We start from the raw sequence: 24,029 nt of genomic DNA, 5'->3' as shown, positions 1-24,029 counted from the left end.
CTTGTTTTTCTAGACACAACTAAGCTGAATTTTTTTTAATGGGAGGAAAAAAACTCCCACTATCGCTCTGTCTGAAATGGTCCAAATGATAAAAAGGCTGACAACCCCATGCTTTAACTAAGTCTTCTGTATGGTACCCTTCCAAATCCTCAGAATTATTTTAAAGATTATAGACAAAATAATTAAAGATACATCTGGGACTTTCAAAAGCAGAAGCTGAAACGCCTAAGCTCTATACAACCACAAAGTCATGGCAGGTAAGATTGTCCAGTATGGAAACATATGATGCTACTCGGGATCTTGCACAATTAACACAATACTTTACTTCTCAGAACACCCAAACTTGGTATCTGTAGAATACCACATACAGGTAACACATCGCATCAATCAGCACCTTTCTATGGGCTCAAAAATTCACAAGATCCCAACAGCCCAATGCTATAAGCATTGCAGAGGGAATGGACTAGAAAACAAAATAATTAAACATGTCAGGAATTTTCATCTCCTCACATCCCTCTGGAACAATGCAGAACTTACATTTAATAAAGCGTCATTCAGTTGACTAGAACAGTCAAACAAGGGTGTATATACGCTGTATCAAATTCTGACAGAGGAAATGTTAAAATCAAACTTGGATATGAAGAATTTGACATTGGTGATAAACATTGTTTCTCAAACAGTTAGACAAGATACCCTTCGCAATAAAAGAACCCCCAGTCCCCAATCTATATCTGGAACGCTGGAGCAATTCTATGTGGACAGGTACAGGTCTGTACTGCCTAAGTATGTTATAACTAGCCAGCTGAGGATAGCTCTTAAGCAATTCGAGCAGGTGAAGCTCGATAAAGAATACTCAGTCCAAGAATGGGCAGATTTATTGGGAACTCCTGATTGAAGTCTGTAAGTGTCGCATGGCTTGGTCAGGCCTGGGAAGAAACACTGCCATTTTACAAGCACACGCAGTTTCCTTCTTTTCTACACAATGACTTTTGACACACATTTGCTTGAGTGACTGTACATAATTAGTTTCTCTGAATCCACGTTGCTTACAAATTACACTTTGTAAGTACCCTATCGCGACACCTTGAACATTTAGTACAAGGCCTGAACGCACATTGTGCAAATGTATTTATTTGTCCATGAGACGACATGGCTATTATGAGAATAAACAATGTCGGCTTGGCTGAGGGCACTACATGGAAGCGTGGATACTGTAATCATAAATACACACGCATTTCCGTGTTCAAATCAGAGGAGCACTCTGCTGTCATTGCGAGGTCGTCAGTGTTGTCGGAGTCTCAGCCCAGCTGATTCCTGTTTATCCTCTGCGAGGAGGGATGTCCAACTTGTGACCAAGACTGGGACCTACATTCACTTACCTTCAGATAATGAGGAGTTAGATTATCCAGTAAGGCATTCTTGGCAGAATATCCGCCCCAACTAGGTTAGGGAGTGCATAGTAGGAGTACACTATACACAGCACTTATATGCCAACATATATATACAGCTTTAGCACAATGGTGGAATTGTTCATTCTTTTCACTGTCCTCATATTGCTGATCACATTTATTTGATTCTGTCTATTAATCATTGCAGTGCATATATTCAATTTAAGAATCACAATGCTTAAGTAAATATTGCAACGCCCCTTTGTGTCCCTCTTGTGTATATACCCGAGTATGCACGGGTGACTGAGCGATAAGGTTCTAGATCTGTTACCACAATTTCCTTGGGAAATCAGGGTTGTCATGTTCTAAGGTTGCCCAAACCATTGGTTACTCTTCTAGGTTTAGGAGTACTAAAGGGGGCACTTCTGAGCTAGCAGGACTGTCTGCCAACATATCCTGAGTGGATGTATGGAATCAGTCTAGCAACATCCCAACATTTATATTGTCCATACAAACATACAGTTCCTACTGAGAAAGTGGAAACCATACAACACAAGAGGCCTTCTTGAAATGTAGATGCTACAAACTATTACACATGGCATTGGTCTCCCCCAAAAACTCTGGAAGACTGAGCTGACTAACACATCTAACTGCTGGGGATGTGACTACCATGGGGCAAATATGATACACATAATCTGGATGCAACCGACCTTGCATACCTACTGGCAATGAATAGAAAATTCAGGGGAATCTACTAGTGGTTTATACATATAAAACTCTCTTCCACACTATGGTTTCTTAACACTGCAAATTAGATGTGTTATAAACCACTGCAAAAGATGACTAGATACAGCTCTGTCAGTCCCCTTAATGTGTATCACGGAAAGTTGAAAACTTAGACTACCTCATACCCACAAGGACTGGCTAACTGACTTGGCAATGGTGGCTTCGCATTATCAGTAAATCTAGAGACTCTTGGACCAACAACAACTTTTAAAAAAAACAGAAAAAACATCTGAGGCCCCTTTCTTAATATCACAACAACTAAGTGTACTTAGTACCAAATGAGATGTCATTTGCAGGTTAGAATCTTTACCTAAAACTGTTGATTTGCAGGAATAGTATAACACTTATCAGTGTGTAATGATATTGCTGTTTAAGACTGTTTCGATCCACAATGATCCTAGAGAAACTATGACTTAAGTTTTCGCCACAGTTAATGGGATTGTTATTGTTTCATTTTTTTCCCCTTTCTTGACCTGACTCGTTTTCTTATTTTGTCACAATAATATCTTGGCATTAGAACATAATGCAACATATTGCGTCTTTCTTTTTTCTCTGTTTCTGTCACCCCTGTACGTATGCCTCTTTTCAATCATCTATTTTCTATCTTCTTTTAGAATAATGGATGATCATGGATTAATAACACTGGAAAAAGATTGTAATTCTTGTTGCATCACACACATTGAGAGCACAGAAATATGTATAAAACAATATTTTTTATTTTATTTTTTAAACGTCCCAGAATCGAACTTCAGGGCTTTTTTATTTTAAACACGTCAATGTGCTTGACAACCCTGACTGTACTTTTACGAACCCCTTTTTAATTACATAAAATTATTTTTGTATCTTACCTTCTACAATGTCTCCACAGGTTTTGTGATAAATACTGTCCCTTTTGTGAATTGCTCACCCCCATTAAATATACCTTATACTCTTTTCCCTTGTGGTGCTTCTCCTAGTTAGCTGATTCCATTTAATTATTTCGCTTTTCCTCTATTTTAAGTTTACAAAGAATGCTATTCCATAACTTGAACAGAAACACCTAGAAAGAGCAATAATTTATGAACGTGGTCTAATCCATAACTAGTGACAAGCTATGGCTGGTTTTGTCGCAGGTTCATGGGATTTGTATTTATTTTTATTTTTTTGTTTTTGTTGAGATTGATTTTGCTGCTCATTGGTCAATAAAGTATATTGTTTATCTAGAAAAATAATCAGATTCTCCTCCAAGGAGTGATTCCCTTCCCTCCTGTTATGCCATTTGTACAATGACAGTATGTTTGAAAGCTGTAGCCCAAAGACAGACAAGACCATATCACTGGCTGCTGTTTGCCCTTCAAGTAATGGTGACATTACAGAAGAAGCACACCATTGCACTAATCACTGATAAGCAACTTTGACAGAAACGTCTAGGATTGAATTTACATTGCATCTGATCTGCTTCCCTTTACCCTTCTGAGGTTCAAATTTGCCCTTTCACTGTACTGAACTTATTGATCCTGGATTTGAATGCATATATAATGTAACTTGTTTTTAGATGATTATTGTTGGTAACACAAAGCCATTGTTAATGCACCCTTTGCAAAACAGTCTTTAACTCTGTATTTGCTCATCTCACTTTAAGTTGTTTTGAATTGCATACCTTGCACCCTTCTAATACACAGCCTTGGACATCCTCCTTCCCGCTCTCAAAATCATTTGTTGCAGGTCTTGATGTCCAGCTGCTCTCAGTGCCGCGTTTGTGAGGCCTTGGTGTATGACGAGGAGGTTATGGCTGGATGGGCTGCAGATGATTCTAACCTAAACACTACTTGTCCTTTCTGCAAAAACACCTTCCTGCCACTGCTTAATATTGAGTTTAAGGACTTGCGTGGATCTTCAAGGTCAGTGCTTTCAATTGAAGTGTTTACTCTGATATGTTACTGTTGGACACACTGTAACAATAGTAATAATTGCCAAAGCTTTTCCTCATATTACACAAAAGTAAAACCACAACTTCATTTTGCATATTCTCTTAATGGTCGATGCTCACTTGGACACAATGGGATAATTTAGGACAAAATACCTTAGCTTACTCCTGTTGAGCAGAAGACTCAAAAGCCAAAGCCACTGAACTAAATAGATAGGAATGAGGAGCTATGCAGTTTTCAGAAGACACGTACTTTAAGCACAGTAGTAGGAATAAATCACCAAAGATGTGTGGTCTGGTTGAAACTCAGTATATTTGTCAATGTTGGTGGTTTTATGCAAGTACACACATACTGTGGTGGAAGCCTATTGCAAATGACTGCCATGGTCAATGCTTGGAGTGACAAATGGCATCTAATGGACCGTGAATGCTAGTGTTAACATTGTTTTACCACTGTGCTAGTGATTCCTGCCCCTGTGCAGCACTCTATGGGACAAGTGAACTTCTGGACTGTATTAGGGTAATTGTCTGAATGTAGTTGATGGAGTGAAGAAACCGTTTCATGCATTTCTAGTCTAATTGACATGTTTGTATCTCTGATGGAGTCTTATAAACGTAGGTTCCTCACCTTGTGAATACCTCCAGACACCTGACTGTATGTGGAGATATTTCTCAGCAGTTCCCTTGTGCGCTGGTAGGTGCTGTTGTGTGGCTCTGCATCAACATCATCTCACCTCCGATATGAGGTCTGGTGTAGCATATAGCTGCCACCCCTGCACACTCATATCCGTTCCTTTCTTTCTGCACCTTCGAACATGGATCCGGAGCTTGCTCTCATTTTCCGTCATTTGAGAGAACGTACTTTTGTAAAAAATGTATGCAGTATGCAAGGGACGTTTCGTCCCCCTAAAACTACAGGCTTCAAACTTTGAAAGGACTTACATGAGCAGATGTGAGTAGCGGACCATCACCAGGTATGTCTCTGGTGTCTAGGTTCTGCACACAATTCAGTCATGTGATGGCTGTGCCAGAATTAACCCGAAGGCCATCCAAAACCATGGGTCACGCTTGAAGTCACTGAACACCATCGGAAAGCACATAAAAGCTGGTCTCACTCAAAGTCTAGCACACAGACGTATTCTCGTTCTTGAGAGAGGTCCACTTCACGCTGTCCAGTAAGTCAAAGTCAAAGAAAAAAACATAAATTGAAACATGACTTCCCTTCTTACCGCCACTCTCGTCAAAAGATGTTGCATAGATATCTGGGTACGTCCTGATCTAGGACCCAGTACCCCACCAAGCTGACCCCTCAGCTCGTCCCACTCCAAGCCGAATTCTTGGGTCCTTAAGCGACAAAGCAAGAGGTCAATGTCTTCAAGGAGGCCATGTTGCATATATTATCCCCCTACCAGCTCCCTCTGGTTTGTCTGCGGGCCCCAAATATTTGAGGAGGCCTACAGTCTGACTGCCACCAGCAGATTCATCCCTAACAGAGACTGTGCATCTTGAAACCACTGTGGGGCCTGTCCGACTTCATGGCTGACTCCTGTCACAACTTCTCACTGGACACCAAGATCCTCGCCAGTCCGCGCACACCGATGTCAGAGGAAGAGTCGATTGTCCTTTCAGATTCTGAAGCAAATCCACCACTACCTTTACTGAAGTCACACCCTCCTCAATATGAGAGACAGCCTATGGAGCCCCATTCGTACTCTAATGGGACATTGGCACTATGAACACCTTTTTCAGATACAGAACTTCATGATGGTAATGATGGGGATGTCGATACCCAACTTTACAAAGAGGAGAATTTATTTCTGTACCTTCAAGATGCCAGAAGGTTAGATACATCCCCTGAGTATGCCATAAACTGTCCACCTGGCCCTTCAACATAGGAGCCAGCATCTTTTGCCATGGTCATTAGGAGTTCTGCCGAAGTCCTCGACCTCCAACTGCCATTGAAAGAGGTAAAAACTAAGGTTCTTAAAGAAGTCTTGCAGTCTGGGCAGACTTATCAAGAGCTGCTACTCCCAGTCAGTGAGGCACTTGTAGATACTTTAATGGTGACCTGGGCCAAACCTGGATCTTGCCTGCCTGTTAATAAACAAGTTGCCAGATGGCACAGTCCTACTCAGAGAAACCCAACTTCCTAAGCCAACACTCTACTCCCAAGAGTCTAGTTTTGCAAACTTCCATGAGCAGTTTGAACCTTAACTCTTTCCCTTTTAAGCCCCCATATAGGGAGTCCAAATGCATGGAGGCCTTTGGAAAAGAATGTTCTCATCTGCTTCCCTAGGCCTCAAATCAGTCAACTGCAGTTGCAGTTATTATGTTATATCATGTTTTATGGGATAGAGTGAGTGAAATCTTACCCACAGTCCCTCATGAGGTTTGTGTCAATTTGGCTCAGGTCATACAAGATGCTGTAAAATATGGCATTAGATTGGGGCTGGACACCATTGATTGCTTGGGTAGGGCAGTCAGTCCCCGTGTGGTGTTTCGCCACTACGCCTGGATGAGATCCACAGGCTTTTACAGTGACTTACATATGTCACTGATGAACATGCTATTTGATGGCACTATTCTTTTCAGGGACAAAGCCGGTTTGGCTCTGTAGCGCTTCAAAGAAAGCCGAGCCACAGGTCGCCACCTTGGCCTTTCAGCACCTGTGTGGCCAACAATACCTCTCTTTTCGAGGCTTGGGAAGAGGCACCAGCAGAGCCAACCTCAAGGCCCGCTTCCGCAGTAATGGTCTGCCCAGTTCTTTCCTGATAGAGGTCGGAATCTGTCTGACAACATCCAGGCCCTTCAGGGCCTACTCACTACACGTTTTTCTTTACCACTCCCCCCAACCTTTCCCACCACGTCTCCCAAACCCCTTTAGCTCTCCTTCGACAGCACATTGTCACCCTGTTGGAGGCAGGATTAGTTATTACCTCCACAGGTGACAAAGCATCACATCAGACAGATGGGTGCTTCAAATTGTCCAGGATGGCTACACCCTATCTTTCCTGTCCACCCCTCTTCATATGCCACCTACACTACAGCGACATCCAGAGGACCACATTTTCATCCAACAATGCTCACCCTGGCCCTAGTTCTGTCTGCCTTGGATCCAGGCGACTGGATGGTGTCGTTGGATATGCAAGATACCTATTTCCACATCTCTCACACCCACTGTTGCATGTGGGCCACAAGCATTTTTAGTTTTCTGGGCTCCCTTTCAGCCTCACCAGTGCCCCTTTAAAGTGATAGTGGTGGTCATTGCACATCTTCGGATGTTGGGAATATCAGTCTTCGCATACCTTGACGATTGACCAGTGATGATCTCACTTCAGTCATGGACCACCTGCATACGACAGAAAACCTCCTCGATTCTTTGGGGTTTTCGTTCAGCATGCTGAAGTCACACCTGACTCTTTCGAAGAGGCTTCCTGTCTTCAAAGATATTCCGGATACAATGCAGTTTTGCGCCTACCCTCCACTTCGAGTCCTTGACATTCGGGCTATGATCCAAATGTTTCAATCTTTGGCCTGCATCTTAGTAAGAATGGCTCTGGGACCTCTTGGCCTCTTCCATCCTGCTAGTGAACCGTGCCGGATGGCACGTGGAGGGCTCTGCAGTGGGGTCTAAAATCTGTGGGCTCAGGACCAAGGGAACCTGTTAGATTCCATCTAGGTAGTAATGAGACTGCAAAAGATCTGCAGTGGTGGTTGCTAGACTGCATTTGGACCCATGGCAGACACCTCTCCTTACCCCATCCCGAGCGGACGATTGAGACAAATGCTCCATTGCTAGTTTGGGGAAGCCATCTGCAAGATGTGGCGATCAGAGAACTTTGTTCTCCAGTGGAGACCCAGTTCTACATCATTTTGCTGGAGTGGCAGGATCTTCCTCCCGTCCATCAATGGTGGAATGGGTGCAGGTGCTCACGGACACTACCCCCATGTGGTCTGATGACAAAAAGGACGGGGTGGAGTTGTGGACTCTGTGCCAGGATGCTTTACGTCTCTGAAACTGACTGAGTCATCAAAGCATTTCCCTGGTTTTACAGAACCAGGCAGGATTTTTAAATACCTGGGTAGACAAAATCAGTCAGTGTTGCCTAGCAGACAGTGAATGGAAATAACCTTCAAAGGTGGCGTAGGTCATCTTCCAGCAGTAGGGAGGACCTTTGCTTGATCTTTTCGCCACCACTGATCATGCGCAGTGTCCAAGCATTTGCGTATTGGAGTTTCCAAGGTGGTCTTCCTAAGAGATGCCTTCTGACTGGGATGGAACTTGGTTCTCCTGTACACCTTCGTGTCTCTACCTCTCCTGTCCAGAGTTCTGAAGATCATCAGAAAGGACCAAGCCATCTTAGTGTCCCCGGACTGGACCTGGAGAGTGTGATACCCAGAACTTCTAGCCATGAGCATCTGTCCTCTGCTCCAGCTGCTGCCTTGTGAGGACTTTGTTGCGACAACAGGGCAAAGTCTTGCATCCATGGACTGTGCAACCTGCACAGGAGATTGAGCGGCTATTTTTTATCTCCCTCCCAAAGCATATCATGTCATTTGGCAGCTAGGCATCCATCCACCAAAGCCATCTATAGTGGATGGTGGGAAAAGTTTGTCAAATAGTGTATTTCATGGGAAATCCACCCTTTACCAGACAATGCTGTTTGTTCTTTCTCTAGCACAATAAGTGACTACTGTTAAGGTATTTTGTCAGCCCTTTCAGCTGTCACCTGATCAACCAATGTTATTCAAATCACCTGTTGTGATTTTTTTGTTTGAGGGGCTAACCCACATGTTTCCACCCGAACCCTTTGTGATGCCATAGTGGGTACTTAATGTGGTCATAACATTATAGATGTGCACCCTATTTAAGCCGATGCAAAGCTCTCTCTGCGTCTTTTAACCCTGAAGACAATGTTCCTCATAGCGATGGCAGATCATCACGTGAGTGAGTTGCAAGCTTTGTATGTCCAGCCACCATATACCAGCTTCTTTCCAGACAAACTGGTGCTCAGGAGAAGGGCAACATTCCTAGTAAAAGTCGTGACTGTTTCACGTCAATCTGTCTCCCTTCCTGTGTCTTTTTTTTTTTTCCACCTCATGCACCCTAGGAGGAAGAGACTACATCGATTGGTTTCCGAAAGAGCCTCAAGTTTGTACATTGATCGTACCAAAGAACACCGGTAGAGTGATCAGCTGTTTGTGGGGTTCACAGGTGCAAAGAGGGGATAAAGCAGTGCATAAAAGAATGATTGCTGTATGGATAGTCCTATCAAAAGAAGCAGCCTGCAGGGTGCTTGAGGGCTCATTTCAACAACCCACCCACCTCCCTGTTCTTTGGAATGGACTCTTTATCCACCAAAAAAGATTCCATATTGGATATTTGCACACTGTTCACTCTAATCACTATTGGCTCTCCATCCATGTGCATAAACCAAGTCCAGAAGAAACTGACCTTAGTGCACTGGAGTGCTGGCTATATGTGACTCCAGTGTCCGTGTCGGGATAGAGTTGACGCAGAGTCACAAAACGCCATCTGCAGACGCACATGGGAATTGCTGAGAAAAATCTCTGAATCCACTGTGTCACAACAAAGGTATTCAGAAGGTGAGGTCGCTGCAGTTGCAGTTAGAGCATCCACCAGAAATCGCTTTCCCAAGAGTAACTTGTTCATTGAAGCTATTTCAGAACTACAGTCTTTGACTTGAATCTAAGTTTACTGGCACAGCATGTCAAAAAGAATTGGCTTGAGTGGCCAGGCTGGGAAATGATGCCCTAAGGAAAAGACAGGTGTAAGCCTGTAATCAGTGACCTTAGCTCTTACTAACCGTATAACTGCAGCATAGAGACCTAGCTTCCAATTTATGGGAGAGAAGATTGTATGCACTTTTCCAGCTTGGCAGGTAAAAATAGCTTACAAGTGCTCAACATTTTACAGTAAAGATATACCCTCAAGTTTCAGAAGGCTCATCCACGTGTAGTACACACGAATGGCAGGCTTCTTCAAACAATGATTGTTCCAGAAGGGTCACATCCTTATGACAACGGTGGAAAAACTTTGTAAACTTAAAAAAATCAAAGGTATCTAGTTGTGAGGTGTACAAAAGGACCAGGGCAGGACCAGTAGCGTACTTTTACGGCAAAGCCACTGTATATTTGGTTTCTCGTCTTTAACTGTCCGTTAATTGTCCTTGTGGGGTTGATAGGTGACCTCATTCTCCTGGTCGGTTTGTCTTTGTTCAGCGTAGGTCTCTGGATAACAGGTCAATATCCCTCGAAGAAAGAAAAAAGACCCCAATGGTAAGTGTTTCCACCACATTACCAGTCTTTTGAATTGGGGAAGGGAAGTGAGGGATCACCAAACTTAGCGCAATCCACCACCATGTGCTGTGCTACTGAGAGGGGGAGAGGGTTGTATGTGTGACGGTTCTAGGGACTACTGGTGCCTTCCCTTTCCACACCTCCAACCTCCATCTCCTGAACCGCCCCCGGAGACGCACGCGTACCTGAGTAAGCCACACTCTTCCGGGAGCCTGGCGAGGCGGCTCGCAGGTTCGTCGGCCTCCTGGCTTTCCCGCAGACACTTCTCCTCTGGCATCTCCTAGGGAATGCTGGGGGTGATTCTCTTCTGACCTGTTCTCTGGTGGTTCATCTTCCGTCTCCGCTGCGGCTTCCTTTCCTCCTGCTTCTTTTTCCAAAGCTCCTATAAGGACCTGGCTTCTGCCCACGTGGGTGATGACAGCTTATTCTGGGCTGGGGCTAGAGAGTTCTTGACTCCGCTTAAGGGAGCCACATTGAAGGCTGTCTGGAACGATGTCTTCCCAGGTGTCCTGTTCTCCCATCAAAGGTTCCTCATTTATAGGCTGGGAAAACAGAAGGGGTTTTACATGAGGTGGAACACACCACCATTCGTCGTCATCGTCCTTGGACCCCAACACAGAGATGCCCTCTTCATGACACTAGTCTTCTATTTTCTCATGGAAAAAGACCGAAAGAGAGATTCATACTACAAATACACATTCTTTCCATTCAATCTGAAGTCTGCTCCGCTTGCTTCCTCCAAGGGCATGCAGGAGCAACGACCTACCTAAGAAAGAGTACATTTCGTGTCTATCTGCACTTATAAGACTGACAATTAAAAGAGAGTTCTTGTCACAGAAGAGTCCCAAATCATTTACAAGATATTTTGTAATCTGGAGTTTCAGAGCAATTGGGCAGAGTCAACTTTAACCATTGAGTCGATTTTAAACTTAACTGTCACAAAACTGTACAATTGGTGTGGATGAACAATTATTCATCAACCATAGTACAACTCATTCACATAGCCTCAGGGCAGAAAAGTCAGAACTTTGTGTTGCGATGTGTGGATCCCCACTCCAAGAGGATTTACGTTTTCATCAGTTGGTTATATTTTACTATTCTCTACACTCACGTGAGTCCATTAATCCCAGAAATGCTCTCTAAGCTCATGCAATCCAAGACCAGAATGTTCATCATCACTCCTAAGTAGCCTTGCCTATTACTCTACCTGCAAACTGCTTCACCTATTGGAGAAACCACTTAGAGAATTCTCCTGCAGACTAGATCTCTGACCAGGATGGACACAGAATTGTCCAGTGCAATCTACCATTTATGAAATGTCCAGTGACGTCTACCATTGATTAACTTGACTACTCTGCTTCTAAATGCTTTCAGTATAATCGATTGAGCTTACCTTCTGACTGCTTATATATATTAAAAGAATCTGTCTGTAGAGGTAAGCTCCTACTTTAAATGGAAAGATATCTGCATTTGTTGCATTGAGAAGCAAATTACAACAGTGCTTGCCTAGAAGAAATGGCACAGCCTCGTTTTTAGTTGGCTAAATCTGGTTTAGTTCTCTTTGGAAAAAGATCATCCACTGCTATTTCAGCCATTATAAAGATTTTGTAGAGGGCTCAAAGCCAACGAGAATACAGTTGTCTTGCTGAGAATTGAATGTACTCCATGCAAAATTGTTGGCCTCTTATTTTGAGACTGTCCATAGATATTATCAACAGCCATTACCATGGCCACATGGGTGATAAGCTGCAAATTAAGTGTTCCCATTTTTTATTTGGTTTTCTATTCTAGTGGTTGCATGAGAAATTCCCTCTTCTTCTTTCGTGTAAGTTATTGTGGATTTCCATTTTAATCAGTTGCTTTGTAAACTTGATTTTTCTTAATTCTCTGTAGAAGAGTGGTCTAATCATGCCCTTAATGTGAGAACTCTTACATACTATTTCTCCAACACCAACAACATTGGAAAGTCCTAACAACTATTAAGTAATTTTTGTCCTCCTGGTAGAAGGTTGGCTACCTCTAAATAGTTACTGCCATACCCAAGTACTTGCTTTCAGAAGCCCAGGAGATCAATTCCCAGTAAGCATTAAGCCATTTGGCAAGGTGCAAGAGATTACTGTTTTCCTGAGATATTCCTCTGTCTATAATATATGTAAAGCGGCCACTTTAAGATGGGTGCACACCTTAACCTTGTGAAGCACTGTTGCTTGGACATTCACTCCATAACAGCCATTTGCATGTGGGTCATGCTTCTCTGTCCTGTTTGTTTGTGTAATCATTATTTTTAAACTGTTCTAATTTTTTCAGGCTTAAGCACTTCCTGGTTCGAGGGATGAGCTTGCTATTCTATTCAGAGTTTGTAAATAATACAGATTCCATGTTGGAGAAGGATAGTTCACTTGCCTGCCGTCCTAGTACTTCTTCCTAGTACTTCTTCCTAGTAATTATAAACAAACCTCCTGTCTCCTTGGTTAATCAGATTCAGTATAATTTCTGTATCTGATTATTCAGAATTATTTGAATGGATCATCACAGCACTGTTCTCTGGGTGACTTTGACATCTATCTACCTTAAAGTCACAGTACAAATGTTTTCACAGTTCTGCTTGGAACTAAACGTTTTTAAATTTAGGCTGAGATATTCAGTGTTTATCCCTCATGGTTTAGTACCTTGACTAGGTGAGAAAACTTGCATGCATCAATAAAGCTGGGAGCTATGCTGTCAGGGTCAACCAACACAGGCCTCTAAACCTCTGTGAACACTCATAGAAGTCAAGGAGCACTTTGAAAGAATAGGACTATGACCAAGTGTAAAAAAGAACAAAGTGATGTCAGTAGGTGCGACAACCAACTTTAAAGTTGATGGTGAAGATCTTGAGGTTTTGGATAACTTTTGTCTTCTGGTATCAACCATCAATAGCAAAGGTTCCAGCAGTTAAGACATAAACTGCAGATTTGCACTGAGCAATGAAAGACTATTTACAAATGCATGCCCTGATGTATCTACAATAACAAATGTCATAATTGTAGATGCAGTGTTGTTGCCATACATTGCATGGATGGATGTGAAGATGGGCAAATGGGAAACAGGACAGGAAGTGCCTTTGAACTGTAGTGTTGAAGACTTGTAGGCATGCTATGAACAGCCAGGGATATACCGATGTATCCTTAATCAAATCAAGCCGGAACTTTCACGCAAAGTACAAATGGCCAGATTGAAGGTCTTGCATGCATAATGCAAAGACAGAATTTCCTGGAAACGAGTGTGATTTTAGGAAAGTCAAAGTGAAAAAAAGGAGAAGACAACCAGCATCAAGGTGGGTGGCCTCAATCATACAGCAAGGAGTGCGCCATTGAGAAGTCCGAAGGCCTAAAGAGAAGCATTCTGGAAAAAGTCTCATCTATGTGATTGCCACGAGTTGTCATAGGCTTGATGGTCCCTAACAAACAAATTCAGTGTTCTCATAGAGAATTTTAACCGCAGATTCCTCACCTTATATCAGTTTTGCACTTTGGAGTTTCCAAGGCCGCTCTCGCTCTGAGACTCTTTGTCTTGAGTGGAGCTCAGGCCTTCTGTGTGCCTTTCTGCCCATACCACTCCTGCCCAGAGTTCTCAAGAAGATCAGGAACGACCAGGCACAAGTCATCCTTTGTGGCTGCAGATTGTGCTCAAAGAATCTGGTACCCCGAGCTGTCAAGTATGGCCATTGGTCCTATGATCAGGCTGCCCCCTCCGGAGGATCTTCGGTTGCAGCAGGGAAGGGTTCTCCACCCGAACCTGTCAACACTTGCCTTCTTGCTTAGAGATTGAGCGGTGACAGTTGACAGCCTTCGAGCTTCCACCCGAAGTCTGCAATGTTATTCTGGCAGCCAGGCGTCCCTCCACCAAAACGATGTACGTCTGCCGTTGGGGCAAGTTTGTGACATTTTGTGCATAAAAGCAAGTTGACCCCCTTTCCACTCCTCTTTCTCAGGTTCTTCTCTTCATTTTTTTCCCTTGCCCAGCAGGTCTCTGCTCTGGGCACCTTAAAGGATTTTCTTTCTGCTATCTCAGCCTTTCTGCAGTTGCCTTACCAGTCACCCCTCGTCAAATCCCCTATTGTACATAGGTTCTTGAAGAGTTTACAACATATGTTTTCTCCTTCTCCCTTTATCATGCCTCAGTGGGACCTTAATCTTGACCTGACGTTCCTGATGTGTGCTCCTTTTGAACCCTTGCAAAACTGTCCTCTCAGGCTCCTTACCATCAAGATGGCCATCCTGGTCGCCATAACATCTTCCCTGTGGGTCAGTGAGCATCAGGCTTTGTCATCCAAACCTCCATACCTGAACATTTACTTGGACAGGTTGGTTCTACGATCTAGAGCTTCCTTTCTGCCGAAAGTCACCACTTCCTTTCATGTAGGGCAGCCGTTCACTCTGCCTACTTTTTACTCTGTCACATTCCTCTAAGGAAGAGAAGTGACTTCACTCACTGGACCCAAAAAGAGCGTTGTTTTTCTACCTTGATCGCACGAAAGATTACCGGGTGGACGACAAAATGTATTTGGAGCATGTCAGAGCAAAGAAGGAAAGGCTGTGCAGAAACAGACTATTTCTCGATGGATCGTGCTGTGCATTTAAGTCTTATACTCATTAGCCAAGAAGCAACCCTCTGAGGGTTTGTGTGCTCATTCCACCAGAGCCAAGGCTGCGACCACTGTGTTAGCCTGTGGACTCCCGGTCTTGGACATCTGCCAGGCAGCAATGTGTGCTTCCAAGCACACATTCACGAAACACTACTGCCTTAACAGTCCGGTCTGCAGGGATGGGTCCTTTGCCCGTTTGGTCCTGCAGGACATTTTGGTATGAAATTGTTTTGCAGACCCACCTCCAGGGAGATATTGTGTGGGTATCTATTCTAAGGTAAGGAATCTGTGACTCGAAGAATAGGTTACTTACCTTCGGTAATGCCTTATCTGGTAGAGACTGTATCTAGATTCCTTCTGGACCCACCCATCCGCTCTGCAAACAGATTTCTAGGGACAGGGCTTTCCCCTTTCAGGGCCCTAGTTTTCCACACCCGTGGTAGGTGTTCTTCGTGGCACTTCGATCCTGGCGTAGAAAATTGCGAAAAGTAACTGACCTCCGCACACTGGGGTGGCACCTATAGAGACACCATGCATGTCACTTCCGGCATGGACGCCGCTGCCACACAGAGCCGATCAACGCCACCTACTGCCGCACAGCGGGACAGCTCATGAAAATTTTCCAGATCCAGCCTGACGCCTGGGGATAATTCTAAGGTAAGGAATCTGCAGCTAGATAGAATCTCTACCGGATAAGGCGTTACTGAAGGTAAGTAACTTGTCCGTTGCTTGTTTTCCCTTCCAGAGGAGACTTGACCTGTCAGTTGTGGCTGAACTGTGCATATTGCAGCAGGACCATGCTGATTGGCTTATGGCTGGTCTGTCAACTGTGGACTAGTGGACAAAAAATGATGGTCTGTAATGCACCCCCATGGAATTGTCAAAGGCGGAGATTAATTCATGCAGACCTTCCATCATTTTCAAGACCCAAGTGAATGTAAGCATCATTTTTATGTTTACTGCAATAGAAGTCCAAAATTCTAGAATTATGGTCTTTCATACACTGTATCAGTGCATGAAAAAGTGCAGCGTTGCATTTCCCTAAGGGCACAAAATAGTGCAGTACGAAATTTAGTAAGGGTCACTCGTGGATGACAATGGCAGAGTTTGCTCTAAATCTGTCTGTTCTGTTCAACACTAAGACTTGTGGTGTTGCGCAGTGGCGATCTACCAGTGTGTAGTCTAGGACTAGTCTTGGAGGTACACCTTCCAGTGCAAATTCTTAGGTACAGACAACAGCACAGGAGTCAGGCATATAAGATGTGTGCTTTTGAGTAAGGTTATCTTAAGGTATATTATGTAATACACTGCCTGACCACTTGTGTGCATCTGCTTTTACTTAGCATTTTTACTTAGCCTTAGGATTTGGGGAAAAACCAGTTAACATAAATTGTGTAGACCTACCTTTTCACCAAATTCCAAGGTTTTCGTGCTGACCCACCATAGACATGGCCCCACCTTCATAAATTAACTGTGGGATGGCGCAGTGCAAAGGTCAACATTCGGTTCTAAATAGCTTTTGCATGTGAAAGTTGATCCCATGCTGCTGTTTGCATCGCTTGGCAAAGACGTGCATTGTAGAAAGGGCAAGCACAGTCTTTTGTTAAATCTGAACCAAAGTGTGATGCACTGATGTATGTCCATTGCTCAATGAGGCAATGGAATCCAACTATATTCCTTCTGATAGAGACTTCTAACCGCAGATTCCTCAACTTTGAATATTCCTCAGGTGTCAGACTGAATCTGGAACATCTTAAGGAGTCCCTCTGCTCACCGGAAGATGGTGCTGTCAATGCAGTTTTGTTCTCTAAGTGATGTACTCTGGCCTATATAGGCACCATCCATGCGGCTGACATCGGTTTCTTTCTTTCAGCGCTAAACTTCGGGCAGATTTTCGGTCTATTGATGGTAGATTCAATACCTTGGCCAGAATACTGGATACCATGGACAAAAGGCTTGACCACAATGAGAACAGACTGGAGGCCATGAAGGGGCGTATATCGAATCTGAAGGATGGGGCTGCTCAGACCACAAGGCGCTTTTAGAGAATGGAAAAACTGCTGAAATCTGTGGCCATCAAGAACGAGGACTTGGAGGCGTGGGGTATGCGCAATAATTTGCAGATTCTGGGAATAGCGGAATCTACCAACATGGGCACCTTGATCTGTGTGTTGAGAGACTGCTTTCGAACCTGCTGGGCAGGAAACACTTTACTCCTACATTTGTAGTGGAGCGTGCTCGTTGGGCCCGCGTTCCAACCCAGGATGCCTCCCCTCAGACCAATTTTCGTGACTGGGAAGTGGCCCTACAGCTAGCTCAAGTTTCAATGGTAGTGTTCCACTGTCTCTCTGATTCCCAATTTCACCGTGGTCGTACAGGAAGCACACCAGAAATTTGCAGATGTCAAATCCACGCTGCGGAAATTGGGACTCAGATATAGCATGTTGTATTCTGTGTGGCTCAGGGAGAATGCAAAAACCCACTTTTTGTACACGCTGGGAGCAGCACAGGACTTCTGCAAACAGTACTTCAAGGATCATGCTCCTTCCCGCCATCCTATTCCTGACCGGTATCCTCCGGATCTCCACTCTAGTGCCAGTGCTGATCTCTGCCCTACGGGCTGAACCTTCCTGCTCCCTCTTGCCTCTACACCATGTTGGCTGGTAACCTTGCTACGCCTGCCCCTCAACGCTGAATGGCCAGAGTTAATCCTGCCCTCACAAAGCTGATTAACACTCTCTAAAGGAACTCATTTCACTTTCTAACTACAAGGATATTATTGCATCGGGGTGTCCACCGTAGCGTTGCCACCCCTTAGTGGTACACACATCTATGCTAATTGTTTTGTTCATTATATGTACGGGTTATATGTTTGAGGATTCTCCTGGCTCCTGGTTGCCTGGTGTGGGTGGGGAGAAGGAGATTGGGTATTGATTACTTGTCAGCTGTTTTCCTCAGTGTTCAACTGTCCAACTGAGTCGTGCATGTCTGACACTTTCTAAACTCCTTAGACCGCTCTCATGGCGCACACATGTCCCACTGACCTGAGATCGATCACGCTCATGTCTTGGAAAATACGGGGCCTAAACAACCCACTTAAAAGCAAACGGGTTCTGGAATATCTGACGTGTCGTGGAGCGTGAGACTTTTTTTGTTGTTGCAAGAAATAAACCTTGCACCCGGGACATCTCACACATTTGTGTCCACATGTGGCCAGCATTGCTATTTTTCCTGTTACAACACTTAATCCAGGGGGGGTCTGCACACTTATTCCTTAAAATTTGCCATTTCATCCCACAACATCCATCAGAGATGACCACGGCCGATATGTCCTGGTTGCTGGAACACTAGCTGGGCACTATATACGCTTGGCTAACCTTTATGCCCCTAATGTGAACTCACCAGTTTTCTAGACACTACATACTCAGATTGGGTTTATGGATTTGACCATCTCATAATCTGTTTATGGATTCCGCTTCTGACACCACTGTGCTCTCCCCAGCCAGTAAGCCTGGATCACTTCACATCTTGCGGGACATCTGTGCCTAACATACATTAAGGGGTGCCTGTAGGGCACCTCCTCCTTAGGGTTTACCCACTATTCTGCCCCCCACAACACGTGGTCCTGTCTCGATTACTGTCTTCTCTCCGCAACCATTTGCCCCTGGTTTAGTATAACCAAACATCTACCCTGCACACTCTCAAACCACTCCCCCCTGCATGTTTCACCTACCGTCCCATTTGGGGGTAGCAGGGAAGGCAACTGGCGGTTTCCTCCGCTGGCGTTGCAGGACTCGCTCTTCCGCTCTGTGTTACGCATGGCGGATCTGGAATACTTTCGACTTAACAAGGGATTTGTGGACTCCCATGCTACCCTGTGGGAAGCATTTAACGCATACATCAGGGGCATCTGCATATCCAAGCACTCTGTTGTGCTGTAGGACTTACTCAAAGGTCTTCTGCGTCTAGAGAAAGAGCTTACAGAGTTGGATTCTCTAGCTGCCAAACGCCGTGGGAAGCCCCCACTGCATGTCCGTGCTACATTGCTGACCGAATATTGTGATCTGGTGGACAGGGAGGGTCTCCTTTTGTGCAAATATGCCAGGGCTCGTAAGTACGGCGAGGGCAAGCACCCCGGGCGCATGCTTGCCCGCTTTCTCCTTCCCCCGAGAAACACTTCTTACATAGCGGAGCTGCAGGATGACATGGCTGGAATGGTTACTTCCAACGAGGAGATCTTGGAGATGCACCTTCAATATTACACCCATCTCTACACAACCCGGCACTCAGGCGATGTGACTGCACAGGCAGCCTATCTGGAGAAAGTGGTGATGGTATGGCTGTCCAATCCACAGTGTCAGTTCTTTGGTGAAATTCTTACTAGTGACGAGGTGGTTCGAGCCATTGATTCTCTAGATGGTTCCAAAGCTCCCGGCCTTGATTTCACCGGCGAATTTTACAAACATTTCAAACATCTTCTTGCACCTTGATTATTGGGCATCTATGAGGAATCCCTCACCTTAAGCGTCCTGCCCCCCTCCTGTGGGAGGTGGTAATAACCCTTCTGCCCAAGCCAGGCAACGACCCTCTGTACTGTGGCTCTTACAGGCCCCTATCACTTCTAAATCTCAACAAAGCCACTTTGCCGCTCCTCTTGGAGCAGATCATATCCCCAGCACAATCTGGGTTAATTCCTCACCTCTCTATGGCTCTGAATCTGCGCTCTGTCCTCTCTGTTCTCAATCGTAACTCCCCAGACACTCCTGCTGCAATAGCTTTATTATATTCCCTAAAAATTGCCATTTCTCCCTGCAGTTCTCAGCAAACTTGGAATACCTTGTTGATTTCCCTCTTGATAGATCTCTTACATGCTCACCCTGCGGTTCACATCAGGGCCAACAGCTCCCTTACTGCCCCCTTCTCCATTGGGCTTGGTACCCGGCAAGGCTTCCCCCTGTCCCCTTTACTTTTCGTCATAGCCATGGTCCCCTTGGTTAGACATCTCCAACTGCGTCATATGCATCGTGGCCTGCAATTCAAGCCAGGCCCTCTTCTTATTTCCCTCAATGCTGACGATGTCTTCTCCTTTGTATGTCATCCGGAAGAAAATCTAGTCCGATTCTTCTCAAGTTATCCAGTTTAGGGTCCATTCCGGCCTCCAGATGAATTGGTCAAAATCAAACCCCCCTGCCACAAAGCCAGCCCACTGCAGTGGTGCGATGGACCGGTTAAATATTAAAGTATCTTTCTACACTAAGACCAGGAACAAGTCTTGTGATTGAAATATGGCCCCGCCGTTGATGCACTCTCCACGAACGTGAATGGATGGCTTACCACTATCAATTGCTGTGAGGATTACAAATGCAGTTGTAATAATCAAAATGGTGGTTCTCCCACGGTTCCTATATTTTTTTTTAAATATTCTTATACCTCTCACCAACTCATTTTTTGTCAAGCTGCACGGACTGCTCCTGAAACTCAGGAGGGAGGGGGAGAGGATATAGCCTTACAGCTAGAGCGGTCGACCTCGAAGCTGGGGAACCGGGTTCAAGTCTCGGCAACTAAGCTCAACATCCTGTGATTCTGGGTAAATCACTTACTCTCCCTGTACCTAACAAAAATGAATGTGTCCATCTGTAACAAAACTGGTGCTCATGTAAAGCGCTCTGATACCCGATGTCTCGGGTCTAGTTCACGCTATATAAAATTCTTTAAAAAATTAAATATATATATATTTTTTTTAAGCGGGCCCGTGTAAGCTGGAACATACTGGTGCTTCCCTATGAGAGGCGGGCTCTCTGTGCCTCACTTCCCTTTATACTAACTGGCGGCGCAATGCCAATATGCACATCACTGGTATCCTGCAGATGCCAAGCTCCCATACACCAAACCTGAGACTGATTTGGCTGATCCAACTCAGCTAGCCTCTCTCCTTCCCAGAGGCCTCCCTCTTGATCCCCATGATGTCCAAACTCTGTCCACCGTGTGCTGGGCATGGCGGAAAGTACAGCAGGTCCTGGGGGGCACCCTAATTTACTCTCCAGCCTTGTTGTTTTTGGATAATCCCTGGCTTCCCATTACCTGTGACACACTGGTCAAACGCACATTGATTAAGTATGGCCTACATACGTTTGGGGATATCATCCCAGATGGTTATGCCTTGATGCATTCTACAGACACTCGCTTAGTTGAGGCCACCATTGTGAACAGTTTTATCCTCCAACGCGCACACAGTACATTAAGGTCCAACATACTGACGTGCCCGTTAGCGCCTGATGGATTTTCTCCACTAACCTTAATCATAAATGATTCAGACGAGAGACGACTAGTTTCCAACTTGTATCATAATAGTATAACTTTATTACCGGCCCAGGACTCAAAGCTCAGAGTCCACTGGGAGAAGGACTTGGGGTGGCCTCTGACGGACAAGATGCGGTCTGTTGTGCACAAACCTGATTGGTTTCACCAATCATCGCTATACACTTATTCACTTAAAATTTTGGGAGCGAGCCTACATTACCTCTGCTGACGAACATAAATATGACCACACTTGATCTCCTGAATATCCCAAATGACATATTACCATTGCTGAATTTTTGCACAGGACGTGAACAAGCAGACACATTGCACACTGTTGGGGTGGGATTTTCTCCCGTCTGACGAGCATGGTAGAAATTGACCTGGACACGGATCCACTCCTCGCCCTCTTGGGCTTGTACTAGGGCTCCAAAAGAGCATTAGAAGATTCACTGCTGTTGCCCTGTTGCTTACCAGGCACGAGTTAGCTTTACACTGGGGTACGAGCCACCCTTCCATGGTTCATAATTGGCTCAGCAGCATAACGTATTGTGATAATACTAGTGAGCTGTATGCTTCTCTTCAACCTCCAGAATTCTAGATATCAGCCAACCCCTGCGTGACTGCCTGCTTTCATCCACTGAGTTCTCATAGGTATCCCTCAACCTCACACCGGAGACTCTCCATTGTGACCAACCAACTTATTCCCCCCCGCCACACCCACCTACTCTCTGTACCAACCCTACGTAGTGGACCTATTTGCACTCAGTGTTGTATCTTCCTTAGACGTGTCCTCCACCTGCACCCTCCTTTTTTTTGTTTCCCTTTCCTTTGCCCTGGTATTCCCTGACTGGCGTGGGGGCATGCTTGTACTCCTCTACTGTATTATGATTGATTGGACTTCACGACTTCTAATACTACTACAGCAAAAGCAGCTTGACTTTTGGTTTCATCATCTTGTTTATTATTATTTTTGATAGTTTGTATTGCTTATTCGGTATACACGGATTGTCCACTATTTGAAATTGAACACTATGCTCCTACTGTGTTGTGATAGCCCTCATCTTGTCTATCTATTCTCCCAGTCCATACTTGGTATGCAACAGACACGTTATTGTTTATCCTGAAATTGTGTCTAAACATGGACATCCATACCTTAACATTGTGAGAACTGCATTGATATACTGTGTACACCTGTGCATTTGTGGTTATCAAAACATAATAAAAAGATAATAAAAAATAAAAAAGGTTTTATTGGGCATAAATGCATCTGTCCCCCACCACAGAATTTACAAAACGATTTCCTTCAGGAGCTTCTAATGTTGGATGCTTTTTAACTACCACTTGTATCAAAAGTAGTTGCAAATTTACAAAGTATAATGGTTAATAAGGGTCCAGAATCTACAGCGGACTCTGTCAAATGTGCAAAGTTCTGAAACCCTCTCATATTCAGGGGTTCAGCCTAATGTAGTCTTCTTTCAGTTTTCTTAAGTCATCCGGGTCATATTAATGGCACTGGATTCATGCAATGGACTGACCTTTCCAGGTCCCCAAAGTGCTCTGCATCTCAATGGAAACAATGATTTCTTCCAGTGCACTTGTCCTTGTGGTCTCAGACTGTCCTCAGTCAGAATCCATTTTGCATCCACATACTTAATTTTGGGTCAGATTCTTTATTACAAGATTTCAAATATACTTAGTCCCGTAATCTGCCTGTTACGTATATCTAGTGCCTGCTGTTTTTGAGAACAGGGTAGTGCTAAACATTTGCGGCAGTGAACCAGATCCTCCAGTTATCCATCCAGTTCAGTTCATAAATATTCAGATGGGGAGCTTTGATAGAGTTCCATCAGGTCCGATAGTTTTTTTAAATCACCGAGGAGAACTTTACATAACATGTTGAAATCCAAGTCCACATTCCTGAGTCTTAAAGCCTTCCTTCACCTCAATTGTATTCACACAGCCATCAAGGCGCTTAGTAATACTTTCTTTGAAGACAGTCAACAAAGCTCTGGAAGTGGCCAATCGACAACATATTTAACCTTCTAGCGAACCATCTTGTGAGAGATTGTCTGATGTTGCATGCCTCATCATATCCCACATAAATGATAACCCCAGCTGCATTATCATTGCATCATATTTGGATTGGTGACACATAAAGATTTATTGACGAGCAGCACAAACACCTTTCTAATTGCCTGCCCTTTTACCCCATACTCCAAGAGGCAGCAAGGTGGCAGAAAAGTGTTTATGAAGCAGTGGAGAACCACTTGTCATATCGATAGCGAAGAGAGATGCCATCCTATTGTCTTCTGTAATGAGGGAAGACTTGTCTGGGATACTGTCTTGTCCCCCAAACAGGACAAAACCTAAAGACTTTAAAGGGGTGAACCCAAAACTAAAAAAGTAGGAAGTGTGTGCGACTGATTTGCCTTCATTTTTACCACAATATGTTGTTGAACAAGAGAAGAGACGTGGACGATTTTTCAGACCCTGCTCCCAAAACAGCTGAAAAAGGAGGATTCAGTAGGAAATCCAGAGGACGAGCAGGCGTTTACGAAATAATTTTTTTTTTATTGAAAATCATTACCTCCATGCAATAAAATTGACTAGAAAACATATTAGATGGGTAGTCCCATTAAAGTGGTAGAGGCACAAATTAAGATGCAGCTTCGAAGGCTCCAAGTATATCTCTTGGAGAAGA

At 44.4% G+C, this 24,029-nt stretch overlaps 1 protein-coding gene across 2 annotated transcripts in view; it reads left to right on the top strand.

Annotated features, from left to right (window-relative positions):
• DENND4C (DENN domain containing 4C) overlaps positions 1-24,029 on the top strand; it is a 1,124,311-nt gene that overhangs the window by 907,740 nt on the left and 192,542 nt on the right. For both annotated transcript variants that reach the window (XM_085634595.1, XM_085634603.1), the window contains one exon: positions 3,879-4,054. In XM_085634595.1, the coding sequence (XP_085490721.1) occupies positions 3,879-4,054 (176 nt within the window). The remainder of the gene's footprint in view (positions 1-3,878; positions 4,055-24,029) is intronic.

Source organism: Triturus cristatus, chromosome 2_1, assembly GCF_964204655.1.
Source record: "Triturus cristatus chromosome 2_1, aTriCri1.1, whole genome shotgun sequence".
Taxonomy (NCBI): Eukaryota; Metazoa; Chordata; class Amphibia; order Caudata; family Salamandridae; genus Triturus; species Triturus cristatus.
Note: the sequence above shows the minus strand (reverse complement) of the source record. Positions and strands in the feature narration are given on the sequence as shown.